Consider the following 13,283-nt stretch of genomic DNA (forward strand, 5'->3'; position numbering starts at 1 on the left):
CAACTGGGAATTTGAAGACTGATGTTAAAAGGAACCACCAGCTTCCAAACATTTCATGTTCCGAGCGAAGGCACTTAAACGTTAGCTTTTAAAAATGTCAAATTACACTTTTACTTTCTTCTCCAACAATTTGTTTTTTCATTATTTAATAAACCAAAAATTGAAGCGTGTCACTCATTTATTTCGAACTAAATAATATTCTACATTAATAAAAATCTAAGTTTAAAATTAGAGTGTTAGTATTGTTGTATATATAGTATATACTATTATATATATACTATTATAATAAATAATATCATATATATACTTATATTATATATATATATATATAATAAAAAACTACAATATATATTTTTTAAATTAAAAAGAAATTTTAAAAAAATAGTCCGATTAATATGTATTGACTTTTTTTGGGTCCCTCCAAATAAAATCGGTCATTGGACGTTGATTTAGAAATACGAGCCTTAGGTCATTAATATGGTCAAATCCGGAAACTATCATTTAGAAAACAAAACGTTTATTCTTTCAGTGAAATATGGAACCGTTGCGTATTTTATCGAACGGGTGGCATCCATAAGGCTAAATATCGCTGTTACATTGTTCAACCGTCAATGTTATGTCATAATTATGTACAATTCTTGCAAATTAATTACGGTCTTTGTTAGTAAGAAATGGTCTTCACACAGTTCCCAACAAGCTAGGCGACCCAAACTGCTGCATATACCCTGACTCTGCTTGCACAGAACGCAAGAGAAATGACACTTTCCCTAGTTAAAATAAATTCATGTTATCAGGCGATATTACCTAAATATGCAGGTTTAAAAAATATATACTTGTGTATTGATTTTAAGAAAGGCATTGATGTTTATGGTTAGGTACATTTGTGCAACGACAATGCTTTTTTTGCAAATGCGCTTGTTAAATCATCACCCGTTTGGCGAAGTAGGCTGTGATTCGATGATAAATTAACAGGCACCGCATTGATTATATGCAACGCAGGACACGCTTGTTAACCTAGTAATATCATCAACCATGTGTAGTTAACTAGTGATTATGTTAAGATTGATGGTTTTTTATAAGATAAGTTTCATGCTAGCTAGCAACTTACCTTGGTTCCTTGCTGCACTTGCGTAACAGGTGGTCAGCCTGCCACGCAGTCTCCTCGTGGAGTGCAATGTAATCGGCCATAATCGTCCAAAAATGCCGATTACCGATTGTTATGAAAACTTGAAATCGGCCATGCCGATTTAATCAATCGACCTCTAATACAAAACCCCCCAAAAATCCATGTTAATTCCAAGTTGTAAGGCAACAAAATAGGTCAAATGCCAAGTGGGGTGAATACACTGTATACACACACACTTCATACATACAAGTACCTGCCAAAATAAAGGAAACACTTGAGTAAATAAGTAATACAAAGTACACTGAGTGAACACCTTCCTAAAAATTGAGCTCCCCCCCCCCACCCCCCCCCCCCCATTTTGTTCTAAGACCGCCTCAATATGTTGGAGGTGTCGAAAGCGTTCCACAGGGATGCTGGGCCATGTTGACTCCAGTGCTTCCCACAGTTGTCAAGTTGACTGGATGTCCTTTGGGTGGTGGACCATTTTTCATACACACCTACTACCATACCCCGTTCAAAGGCACTTAAATCTTTTGTCTTGCCAATTCACCCTCTGAAGGGCGCGCACACACAATCCATGTCTCAATTGTCTCAAGGCTTAAAAATCATTCTTTACCCCGTCTCCTCCCCTTCATCTACACTGATTGAAGTGGATTTAACAAGTAACATCAATAAGGTATCATAGCTTTCACCTGGATTCACCTGGTCAGTCTGTCACGGAAAGAGCAGGTGTTCTTAATGTTTTGTATACTCTGTGGAGGCACCTGCTTTCAATATACACAGGTCTGTTAATTAAGAAATCAACGTCCCGTCATGTATAGAAATTCCCCGTTCCCATTGTTTTAGCTACCATGACTTAGAGATGGGGGTTTGAAATAATAATTTCACTAATCAAATAGTATCATACATTTTTGTCAGATATCCGTATAGTGGAAATATATGTGTATTTGTTATTGATTTATTTTTACCCGTGTGTTTTTAACCTGAACACTGCTGCGCGAGTTATAGAAGCTGATCCTCTATTAATCTGTTGCTGCAGCTGCGGAGGTTATATGGGGCGGTGTGTGTAACCAGCTGACACTGGGAGAGAGGCAACACCGACCACAGCCAAGACTAGCTAACGTTCGCTTGTAGCAGTCACCCATGGTAAGATATTTCCTAACAACAAACCATGGGTGACCAAAGAATTGAAAGTGGTGCTTAACATGAAGAAACAAGTGTTTGCCTCCTATAATCCACTCTAAAGAAAAGAGCTACAGAGAGCGATGGGGGGAAAAAAGGTACGATTCCGGAAAAAGGATAAGTTGCTAACAGATGATGTCACAGGGAGACACTTTCGGTCTTCCTTGGATGGGCATTAAGAATATGGCAAATATGGCCCCCTTCAAAGCGAGGCAACGTATCGATCCCTGCCTGGACAACAAGAGGGTGTGCCTCTCTACAGCCAAATGAGTTCTTCACCCCGCTCCCCCGGCCTGTCTGGAGGAGGATGTCATGGCAACCGAGAACGCGCTTGTCATCAATGAGGTAGTCGTACGAGTGTTTTTGGTGCACGAAAGAGTCCGTGGCCTGATTAACATGAGTGGTCCTGTCTTGAAACACTGTTCCTCTCAGCTGAGAGGTGTCTTCTCTCTCTTCCAGTGGCCCCTGGATACATTGTTTCCATAGAGATGGAATTTCCAATCTATTGTTGTATCTGTCCCAAAAACCTCTCATCCATCTGCATCAAATGATTACAGACCCGTCTCTCTTAAATCTCTTGAAAAGATCAGCAACACCTCCAGACACCTTCTCGACCCCCTCCATTTTGCATACTGGTCAGAGAGAGGGACAGATGATGTCATCCTCTCGCTCTTACATCTGGTGTACATGTATTTGGAGGCCATTAAAACCCATGTGCGAATCATATTCACAGATTTCTCCTCGGCATTTAACACAATCAATCCGTTGGTCCTCGCGGATAGACCGAGAGGAGATTTGGGACTTGATGCTATGCTTATCACACGGATCACCAACTTCCTAGCTGATAGGTCCCAGCAGGTACGAGTTGGCAACACAGACTCTGAGGTGGGCACTTCTTCAGTTGGAACCCCACAGGGCAGTGTTTCACCAGTACTATACATACTGTATACAGACAGCTGTCGGAGACGGTTCCCAGGGCGACACCTGATCAAATATACTGCTTTGGTTGGTCTTCTCGAAGGGGATGAGACAGAGCGTGGACCAGCTCTCGATGATTTGACTGTCATTCCCATCTAAATTTAAATACATCGAAAACAAAGGACACGGTGATTTGACTTTGGAAGGAACACTACCATGCACACGCCACCACTGGTAAAAGATGAGCCCATTGAAATAGTGGAGGAGTACAAACACCTTGGGCTAGTCATTGACAACAAGCTGTCCTGGGATCAGTGTACTGACGCTATTTTTAAGAAAGGCCAACAGACTGTATTTCCTAAGGAAACTGCACTTTAAAAAAAATGTTGATCTAACCATCATGGTTGTCTTTTTATAAGTTATTTATTGAGATCATTCTGTCCTACTGCTTGGACCTGCTGCTTTGGGAATTTCAAGGTTGCACTGAAAATAAGGTTAAACAAGATAGTCAGGACTTGTAGAAAAATCATGTGGCAAGAACTGTCATCTCTCTACCTGGGCAGAGCCCTCCACCTCTCTACCTGGGCAGAGCCCTCCACCTCTCTACCTGGGCAGAGCCCTCCATCTCTCTCTACCTGGGCAGAGCCCTCCATCTCTCTACCTGGGCAGAGCCCTCCATCTCTCTACCTGGGCAGAGCCCTCCATCTCTCTACCTGGACAGAGCCCTCCATCTCTCTACCTGGTCAGAGCCCTCCATCTCTCTACCTGGGCAGAGCCCTCCGATCTCTCTACCTGGGCAGAGCTCCATCTCTCTACCTGGCAGAGCCTCCATCTTCTACCTGACAGAGTCCCTCATCCTCTACTGGGCAGAGCCCTCCATCTCTCTACACTGGTCAGAGCCCTCCATCTCTCTCCCTGGACAGAGCCCTCCATCTCTCTACTGGACAGAGCCTCCATCTCTCTACCTGGGCAGAGCCCCCATCTCTCTACCTGGGCAGAGCCTCCATCTCTCTACCTGGGAGAGCCCTCCATTCTCTACCTGGGCAGAGCCTCCACCTCTCTCTACCTGGCAGAGAGCCCCATCTCTCTACCTGGCAGAGCCCTTCCATCTCTCTACCTGGCAGAGCCCTCACTCTCCTCTACCTGGGCAGAGCCCTCCATCTCTCTACCTGGGCAGAGCCCTCCATCTCTTCTACCTGGGCAGAGCCCTCCATCTCTATCTACCTGGGCAGAGCCTCCATCTCTTCTACCTGGCAGAGCCTCCACTCTCTACCTGGGCAGAGCCCTCCACTCTACTTACCTGGGCAGACCCTCCATCTCTATCTACCTGGGCAGAGCCCTCATCTCTCTCTACCTGGGCAGAGCCCTCCATCTTCTACCTGGGCAGAGCCTCCATCTCTCTACCTGGGCAGAGCCCTCCATTCTCTCTCATGGGCAGAGCCCTCCATCTCTATCTACCTGGTCAGAGCCCTCCATCTCTCTACCTGGCAGAGCCCTCCATCTCTCTACCTGGGCAGAGCCCTCCACTCTCTACCTGGTCAGAGCCCTCCATCTCTCTACCTGGTCAGAGCCCTCCATCTCTATCTACCTGGGCAGAGCCCTCCATCTCTATCTACCTGGGCAGAGCCCTCCATCTCTATCTACCTGGGCAGAGCCTCCATCTCTTATCTACTCTGGCAGAGCCCTCCATCTCTCTACCTGGGCAGAGCCCTCCATCTCTCTACCTGGGCAGAGCCTCCATCTCTATCTACCTGGGCAGAGCCTCCTCTCTCTACCTGGACAGAGCCTCCATCTCTCTACCTGACAGAGCCCTCCATCTCTCATCTGGGCAGAGCCTCCATCTCTATCTACCTGGGCAGAGCCCTCCATCTCTCTCACCTGGACAGAGCCCTCCATCTCTCTACCTGGCAGAGCCCTCCATCTCTCCTACCCTGGGCAGAGCCCTCCATCTCTCTACCTGGCAGAGCCTCCATCTCTCTACCTGGCAGAGCCCTCCATCTCTCTACCTGGCAGAGCCCTCCATCTCTCTACCTGGGCAGAGCCCTCCATCTCTCTCTACCTGGGCAGAGCCCTCCATCTCTCTACCTGGGCAGAGCCCTCCATCTCTCTACCTGGGCAGAGCCCTCCATCTCTATCTACCTGGGCAGAGCCCTCCATCTCTCTCTACCTGGGCAGAGCCCTCCATCTCTCACCTGGGCAGAGCCCTCCATCTCTATCTACCTGGGCAGAGCCCTCCACTCTCTCTACCTGGGCAGAGCCCTCCATCTCTCTCTACCTGGGCAGAGCCCTCCATCTCTCTACTGGGCAGAGCCTCCATCCTATCACCTGGCAGAGCCCTCCATCTCTCTACCTGGGCAGAGCCCTCCATCTCTCTCTACCTGGGCAGAGCCCTCCATCTCTCTACCTGGGCAGAGCCCTCCATCTCTTCTACCTGGGCAGAGCCCTCCATCTCTCTACCTGGCAGAGCCTCCATCTCTCTACCTGGGCAGAGCCCTCCATCTTCTACCTGGGCAGAGCCTCCATCTCTCTATCCTGGCAGAGTCCTCCATCTCTACTACCTGGGCAGAGCCCTCCATCTCTTCTACCTGGCAGAGCCCTCCATCTCTCTACCTGGGCAGAGCCCTCCATCTCTCTACCTGGGCAGAGCCCTCCATCTCTCTACCTGGGCAGAGCCCTCCATCTCTCTACCTGGTCAGAGCCCTCCATCTCTCTACCTGGCAGAGCCCTCCATCTCTCTACCTGGGCAGAGCCCTCCATCTCTCTACCTGGGCAGAGCCCTCCATCTCTCTACCTGGCAGAGCCCTCCATCTCTCTACCTGGTCAGAGCCCTCCATCTCTCTACCTGGGCAGAGCCCTCCATCTCTCTACCTGGGCAGAGCCCTCCATCTCTCTACCTGGGCAGAGCCCTCCATCTCTTCTACCTGGGCAGAGCCTCCATCTCTCTACCTGGGCAGAGCCCCTCCATCTCTCTCTACCTGGGCAGAGCCCTCCATCTCTCTACCTGGGCAGAGCCCTCCATCTCTCTACCTGGCAGAGCCCTCCATCTCTCTACCTGGCAGAGCCCTCCATCTCTCTACCTGGCAGAGCCCTCCATCTTTCTACCTGGGCAGAGCCCTCCATCTCTCTACCTGGGCAGAGCCCTCCATCTCTCTACCTGGGCAGAGCCCTCCATCTCTCTACTGGTCAGAGCCCTCCATCTCTCTACCTGGGCAGAGCCCTCCATCTCTCTACCTGGGCAGAGCCCTCCATCTCTCTACCTGGGCAGAACCCTCCATCTCTCTACCTGGGCAGAGCCCTCCATCTCTCTCTACCTGGGCAGAGCCCTCCATCTCTCTCTACCTGGGCAGAGCCCTCCATAAGGTGAATACAATAGCGGGTGACTCATCCCATTCCCTCCACCCTGAATTCCAGCTCCTTCCCTCTGGCCGCAGGTACAGACTCCCTAAGGCTAAAAAAAAAAATAGGACCAAGTACTCCTTTTATTCCGAATGCAATTCTGCAACTTAACAATATGTTGACTAATTGCACATAGCTACTGCACTTACCCTGCCTATTTGCTTGTAAATATCCGTTGCTATTTATTTTTAGATGTGATATGTTTTATGACTGCTGCAAGATGAATTGCCTCTCTGAGGAAATTAAAGTCTTGAGAATCTGAATGTTATTTATCATCCCATATAACAGTGCCTGTCTTGACTGGAGTAGTCTAGAGAAGCTAGCTAGCTAGCTAGCTAGCTAGCTAAGCTAACCAGCTATTACTAGCTAGGTTAATTCAGAGCTAGCTAAGCTAACTAGCTAGGTTAATTCAGAGCTAGCTAACTAGCTAGGCTAATTCAGAGCTAGGCTAATTCAGAGCTAGCTAACTAGCTAGGTTAATTTAGAGCTAGGTTAATTCAGAGCTAGCTAACTAGCTAGGTTAATTCAGAGCTAGCTAACTAGCTAGGCTAATTCAGAGCTAGCTAACTAGCTAGGCTAATTTAGAGCTAGCTTAATTCAGAGCTAGCTAACTAGCTAGGTTAATTGAGGCCCCATGCTGCGGTTTCTCCCCAACAGCCCACCTGTTGATTGCTCCTTGTAGCTTATTTATTCCATCTTGCATTGCATTAGTGAACTCTCACTCCACTTGCTACATATTGAGCTTCTTTGCCGCTTTGATTGGCCGAGATGATAAACAACAAGCTACACACGTGAAGGCTACCTGTGTTTTTATGGGTCATAACTACATTGAAAAGTTTGTTTTATTAAATGTAGTATTTTAAATGTCATTGTATATCCTTTTTGTAACAATGTTGCATGGATATTTTAATTTCATTTAGAAAAAGCCTTTTTCAGTGTTAAAAATATGTTTTAAAAAAATAAATAAATGTGTTTGCTTAAAATGTATGCCCGTTCAGATATTCAAATAACCGTGCACATCCCTACCATGGCTAGAAGAAATCTGTTAGTCTGAAAGAGATGTCTCAAAGAAGCATAGGGGGTAGAATCTGTGGCACGGTGCATTGAAGCGGTTCTGGAGGCTCGTGGTGTCCTGACTCTTGATGTTGGTGTTTCCTTTATTTTGGCAGTTACCTGTATGTATTACATACAAAGAGAGACACCTTTTTTTTTTTTGACACCAATTGATTGTAGAAACAAAACCTGTGAAAACCTCCTTTCACACATTCCTCTTCCTTTCCTCCTCAAGATCCAGAGACTTCTACCACACCTGTTACTGTCTTAGTGGTCTGTCCGTAGCGCAGCACTTTGGCAACATGGATCTGCACCACGAGATGATCGTCGGCCGGGAGGAGAACAGACTGGTGAGCCTCTAGGAGTTTTTCCAGAATGTTTAAAACAGCTTTTTTTTTTTTTTGTATCATGCTCCCCTTTCTGATTGGAGACACTTTCTTGTTAAATTAGCATGAACATCATACAGTATAACCCAGAAGTGGACCGTTTCCTGTTCCCATAGACGTCCTTAGGAGCCCTATCATGTGAAAGCTCCATTGTTTACATGTTAGCTGGTGACCCACTCTTTGATGGAGTTCACATCTTACAGGCTTTAAAAATAAGTGTTTTCTTCTCTCCAGGCCCCCAGCCACCCCGTCTACAACATCTGTCCAGAGAAGGTAGCCCAGGCCATCCAACACTTCCACCAGCTGCCTGTCCCCGTGCCTGCACAGAAAGAGGGGTCCTCGGCCTGCAACACTACCGCTGACCACTCCTAGTGCTCACAGTGTAGGCATGCCTATGAGCGTATTTGAGGGGGTCAATTTGAGCATGAAGGCGTGACTCAGAATCGCTTATCTTGATCACATGAATAGTTATTTGGGATGCAAGGTTTGTCTATATCGGTGATTCCTGTGCAGTACGACTGCAATGATTAACTCTGGGATAAGATAGTAGTGGCACATAACCCCTGATACAGGATCAGATATTTTTTGTCATCCCCCTTATGATTCAGGGTAAATCTGTTCCTAGATCTGTGGTTAGGAGTAACTTATAGTGCCTTCAGAATGTATTCACACCACTTTGCTTTTTCCAAATTTTTGTTGTTACAAAGTGGGATTAAAATGGATTAAATTGTCATTTTTGGTCAACGATCTACACAGAATTCTACCTTTAAAAAAAATATATATATATAAATATCCCCCTCACACATTATTCTTTAAAAAAGTAATGGTTGTTAATCATCGCTAGAAAGCCATTTTCAAGTCTTGTCATAGAATTTCAAGTAGATATGTTAAAAACTGTAACTAGACCACTCAAATATTCAATGTCGTCTTGGTTAAGCAAATCTAGTGTAGATTTGGCCTTGTGTTTTAGGTTATTGTTCTGCTGAAAGGGGAATTAATCTCCCAGTGTCTGTTGGAAACCAGAATGAACCAGGTTTTTCTCTAGGATTTTGCCTGTGCTTGGCTCCATTCTGTTTATTTTTTTATCCTGAAAAACTCCCCAGTCCTTAACAATGACAAGCATACCCATAACATGATGCGGCCACTACTATTCTTGAAAATATGGAACGTGGTATTGGATTTGCCCCAAACATAACGCTTTGTATTCAGGACAAAACATTAATTTATTAGCCAATTTTTTTGCAGTATTACTTTAGTACCTTGTTGCAAACAGGATGCATGGAGGCTTCCTTCTTTTCAATTAGGTTAGTATTGTGAAGTAAGTACAATGTTGAGCCATCCTCACCATTGGCCTCATGGTGAAATACCAGAGCAGTTTCCTTCCTTTCCGGCAACTGAGTTAGGAAGGACGCCTGTATCTTTGTAGTGACTGGGTGTATTGATATACCATACAAAGTGTAATACATAACGTCACCATGCTCCAAGGGATATTTAGCTTTTTATTTTTACCCATCTACCAATAGGGGCTCTTCTTTGCGAGGCATTGAAAAACCTCCCTGGTCTTTGTGGTTGAATCTGTGCTTCAGATTCACTACTCGATTGAGGGGCCTTACATGTATGTGTGGGGTACAGAGATGGGGTAGTCATTCAAAAATCATGTTAACCACTATTATTGAACACAGTGAGTCCATGTGACTTAAGCACTTTTACTCTTGAACTTAAGTTAGCCATAACAAAGGGGGTGAATAGTTATTGACTCAAGACATTTCAGCATTTTTTTTTTAAATGTTCTGCAAACAAAATTCCACTGTGACATTATGGATATCAATGACACAATCTAAATATAATTCATTTTAAATTCTGTCTGTAACACAAAATGTGGAAATGTTTAAAGGGGTGTGAACGTTCTGAAGGGACTGTATATGTGGAGCAGTGTGCTGGCTGAGAAGTGGACTGCAAACTGGTTGATTGCTGGTCCCCAACTGACAAAGAAGGGATTGGGAGAAGAGGAGAAAATTAGGGCTGTCCAAATAAAGGCCTGAGTATAAATTGTTGAATCTTGGATGGTTGTGAGTTATTTACTTTATACAGAAATGAATATATACTGTGACTGTTGTGGTCGTCTGACCAAGGTGAATTAACCAAATAAATGTTCATACCACCAGTGCAGAACGTTTGTGGATGACTGACCTAAGCTCCTCTGTGTAAAGCGGTTTAAGCCAAGTCAATATCTTCAATAGTTACTAGCTTCAGTCAGAGCCATATATACAAAGAGTTGGGACATTGAGAGTTCTCCATTAACATGACACTACAACATTCTATAACAGCCATGTTAGAACCCCATTAACATGGCACTACAACATTCTATAACATCCATGTTAGAACCCCATTAACATGACACTACAACAGCCATGTTAGAACTCCATTAACATGACACTACAACATTCTACAAACAGGGCTCATGTTTAGAACTCCATTAACATGACACTACAAACATTCTATAGCAGCCATGTTAGAAACCCCATTAACATGACACTACAACATTCTATAGCAGCCATGTTAGAACCCCTTTAACATGACACTACAACATTCTATAACAGCCATGTTAGAACCCCATTAACATGACACTACAACATTCTATAACAGCCATGTTAGAACCCCATTAACATGACACTCAACATTCTATACAGCCATGTTAGAACCCCATTAACATGACACTACAACATTCTATAACAGCCATGTTAGAACCCATTAACATGACACTACAACATTCTATAACAGCCATGTTAGAGCCCATTAACATGACACTACAACATTCTATAACAGCCATGTTAGAACCCCATTACATGACACTACAACATTCTATAGCCATGAGAAACCCCATTAACATGACACTACAACATTCTATAACACCATGTTAGAACCCCTTATTACATGACACTACAACATTCTAAAGCAGCCATGTTACAACCCATTAACATGCACTACACATTCTAACAGCCATGTTAGAACCCATTAACTGACAAATACAACATCTATAACAGCCATGTTAGAACCCCATTAACATACACTACAACATTCATATTCAAGCCATAGTTAGAACACCATTAAACTGACACTACAATTCTATAACAGCCATGTTAGAACCCCATTAACATGACACTACAACAACTGCCATGTTAGAACCCCATTAACATGACTAACAACATTCTATACCACTGTTAGAACCCCATTAACATGACACTACAACATCTCTACAGCCATGTTAGAACCCATTAACATGACACTACAACATTCTATAACAGCCATGTTAGACCCCATTAACATGACATTACTACTAAACACAGCAATGTTATAGACCCATTAACATGACACTACAACATTCTATAACAATCCATGTTAAGAACCCCATTAACATGACCTACAACTAACAGCCATGTTAGACCCATTAACATGACACTACAAACATTCATAACAGCATGTTAGAACCCCATTAACATGACACTACAACATTATTAACAACATGTTAGAACCCCATTAACATGACACTACAACATTCTATACAGCCATGTTAGAACCCCATTAACATGACACTACAACATTCTATAACAGCCATGTTAGAACCCCATTAACATGACACTACAACATTCTATACAGCCATGTTAGAACCCCATTAACATGACACTCAACAATTCTATACAGCCATGTTAGAACCCCATTAACATGACACTACAACATTCTATAAAAGCCATGTTAGAACCCATTAACATGACACTACAACATTCTATACAGCCATGTTAGACCCCATTAACATGACACTACAACATTCTATAACAGCCATGTTAGAACCCCATTTACTGACACTACAACATTCTATAACAGCCATGTTAGAACCCCATTAACATGACACTACAACATTCTATAACAGCCATGTTAGAACCCCATTAACATGACACTACAACATTCTATTACAGCCATGTTAGAACCCCATTAACATGACACTACATTCTATAAACAGCCATTGTTAGAACCCATTAACATGACACTACAACATTCTATAACAGCCATGTTAGAACCCATTAACATGACACTACAACATTCTATAACAGCCATGTTAGAAACCCATTAACATGACACTACAACATTCTATAACAGCCATGTTAGACCCATTAACATGACACTACAACATTCTATAACAGCCATGTTAGAACCATTAAACTGACACTACAACATTCTTATTTAAACAGCCATGTTAGAACCCCATTAACATGACACTACAACATTCTATACAGCCATGTTAGAACCCCATTAAACATGACACTACAACATTCTATAACAGCCATGTTAGAACCCCTTAACATGACACTACAACATTCTATACAGCCATGTTTAGAACCCCATTAACATGACACTACAACATTCTATAGCAGCCATGTTAGAACCCATTAACATGACACTACAACATTCTATAACAGCCATGTTAGAACCCCATTAACATGACACTACAACATTCTACAGCCATGTTAAACCCATTAACATGACACTACAACATTCTATAACAGCCATGTTAGAACCCCATTAACATGACACTACAACATTCTATACAGCCATGTTAGAACCCCTAAACATGACACTACAACATTCTATAACAGCCATGTTAGAACCCCATTAACATGACACTACAACATTCTATACAGCCATGTTAGAACCCCATTAACATGACACTACAACATTCTATAACAGCCATGTTAGAACCCCATTAACATGACACTACAACATTCTATAGCAGCCATGTTTAGAGCCCCATAAACATGACACTACAACATGTCTTAACAAACAAGCACATGTTTAGAAGCATTAACATGACACTACAACATTCTATAACAGCCATGTTAGAACCCCATTAACATGACACTACAACATTCTATAGCAGCCATGTTAGAGCCCCATTAACACTGAATGGGGGAATATTTTAACAATGCTATGTAACTGAATGTCTGGAATTAGAACAATATAAAAGTTGTCTAAACTCTAAATGTATGGCTCTGGCCTCCACCCATTTCATTTCTGAAAAGTCAGAAGGGTAAGCAGTTCTTTGAATTCTTCAACCCTGTTTGCCAGTTTGTCATCAAACAGCTCACACAACAGAACTGCCCTCTATCAAAACATGTAATTGAAATACAGGTATGTACTGTTTGTGTCCCAAATGGCATCATGTGCAC

The 13,283-nt window shown here is 43.5% G+C and overlaps 1 protein-coding gene across 1 annotated transcript in view; it reads left to right on the forward strand.

Moving 5' to 3' along the window:
* Positions 1-9,169, forward strand: part of LOC112073675 (protein farnesyltransferase subunit beta) — a 28,483-nt gene extending 19,314 nt beyond the window's left edge. The window contains exons 3-4 of the mRNA XM_024140936.2: positions 7,911-8,025; positions 8,296-9,169. Of these exons, the coding sequence (XP_023996704.2) occupies positions 7,911-8,025; positions 8,296-8,433 (253 nt within the window). The 3' untranslated portion in view covers positions 8,434-9,169. The remainder of the gene's footprint in view (positions 1-7,910; positions 8,026-8,295) is intronic.
* The last annotated feature ends 4,114 nt before the right edge of the window (positions 9,170-13,283 follow it).

The sequence above is a fragment of the Salvelinus sp. IW2-2015 genome, unplaced genomic scaffold (genome assembly GCF_002910315.2).
Source record: "Salvelinus sp. IW2-2015 unplaced genomic scaffold, ASM291031v2 Un_scaffold2335, whole genome shotgun sequence".
Lineage (NCBI taxonomy): Eukaryota > Metazoa > Chordata > Actinopteri > Salmoniformes > Salmonidae > Salvelinus > Salvelinus sp. IW2-2015.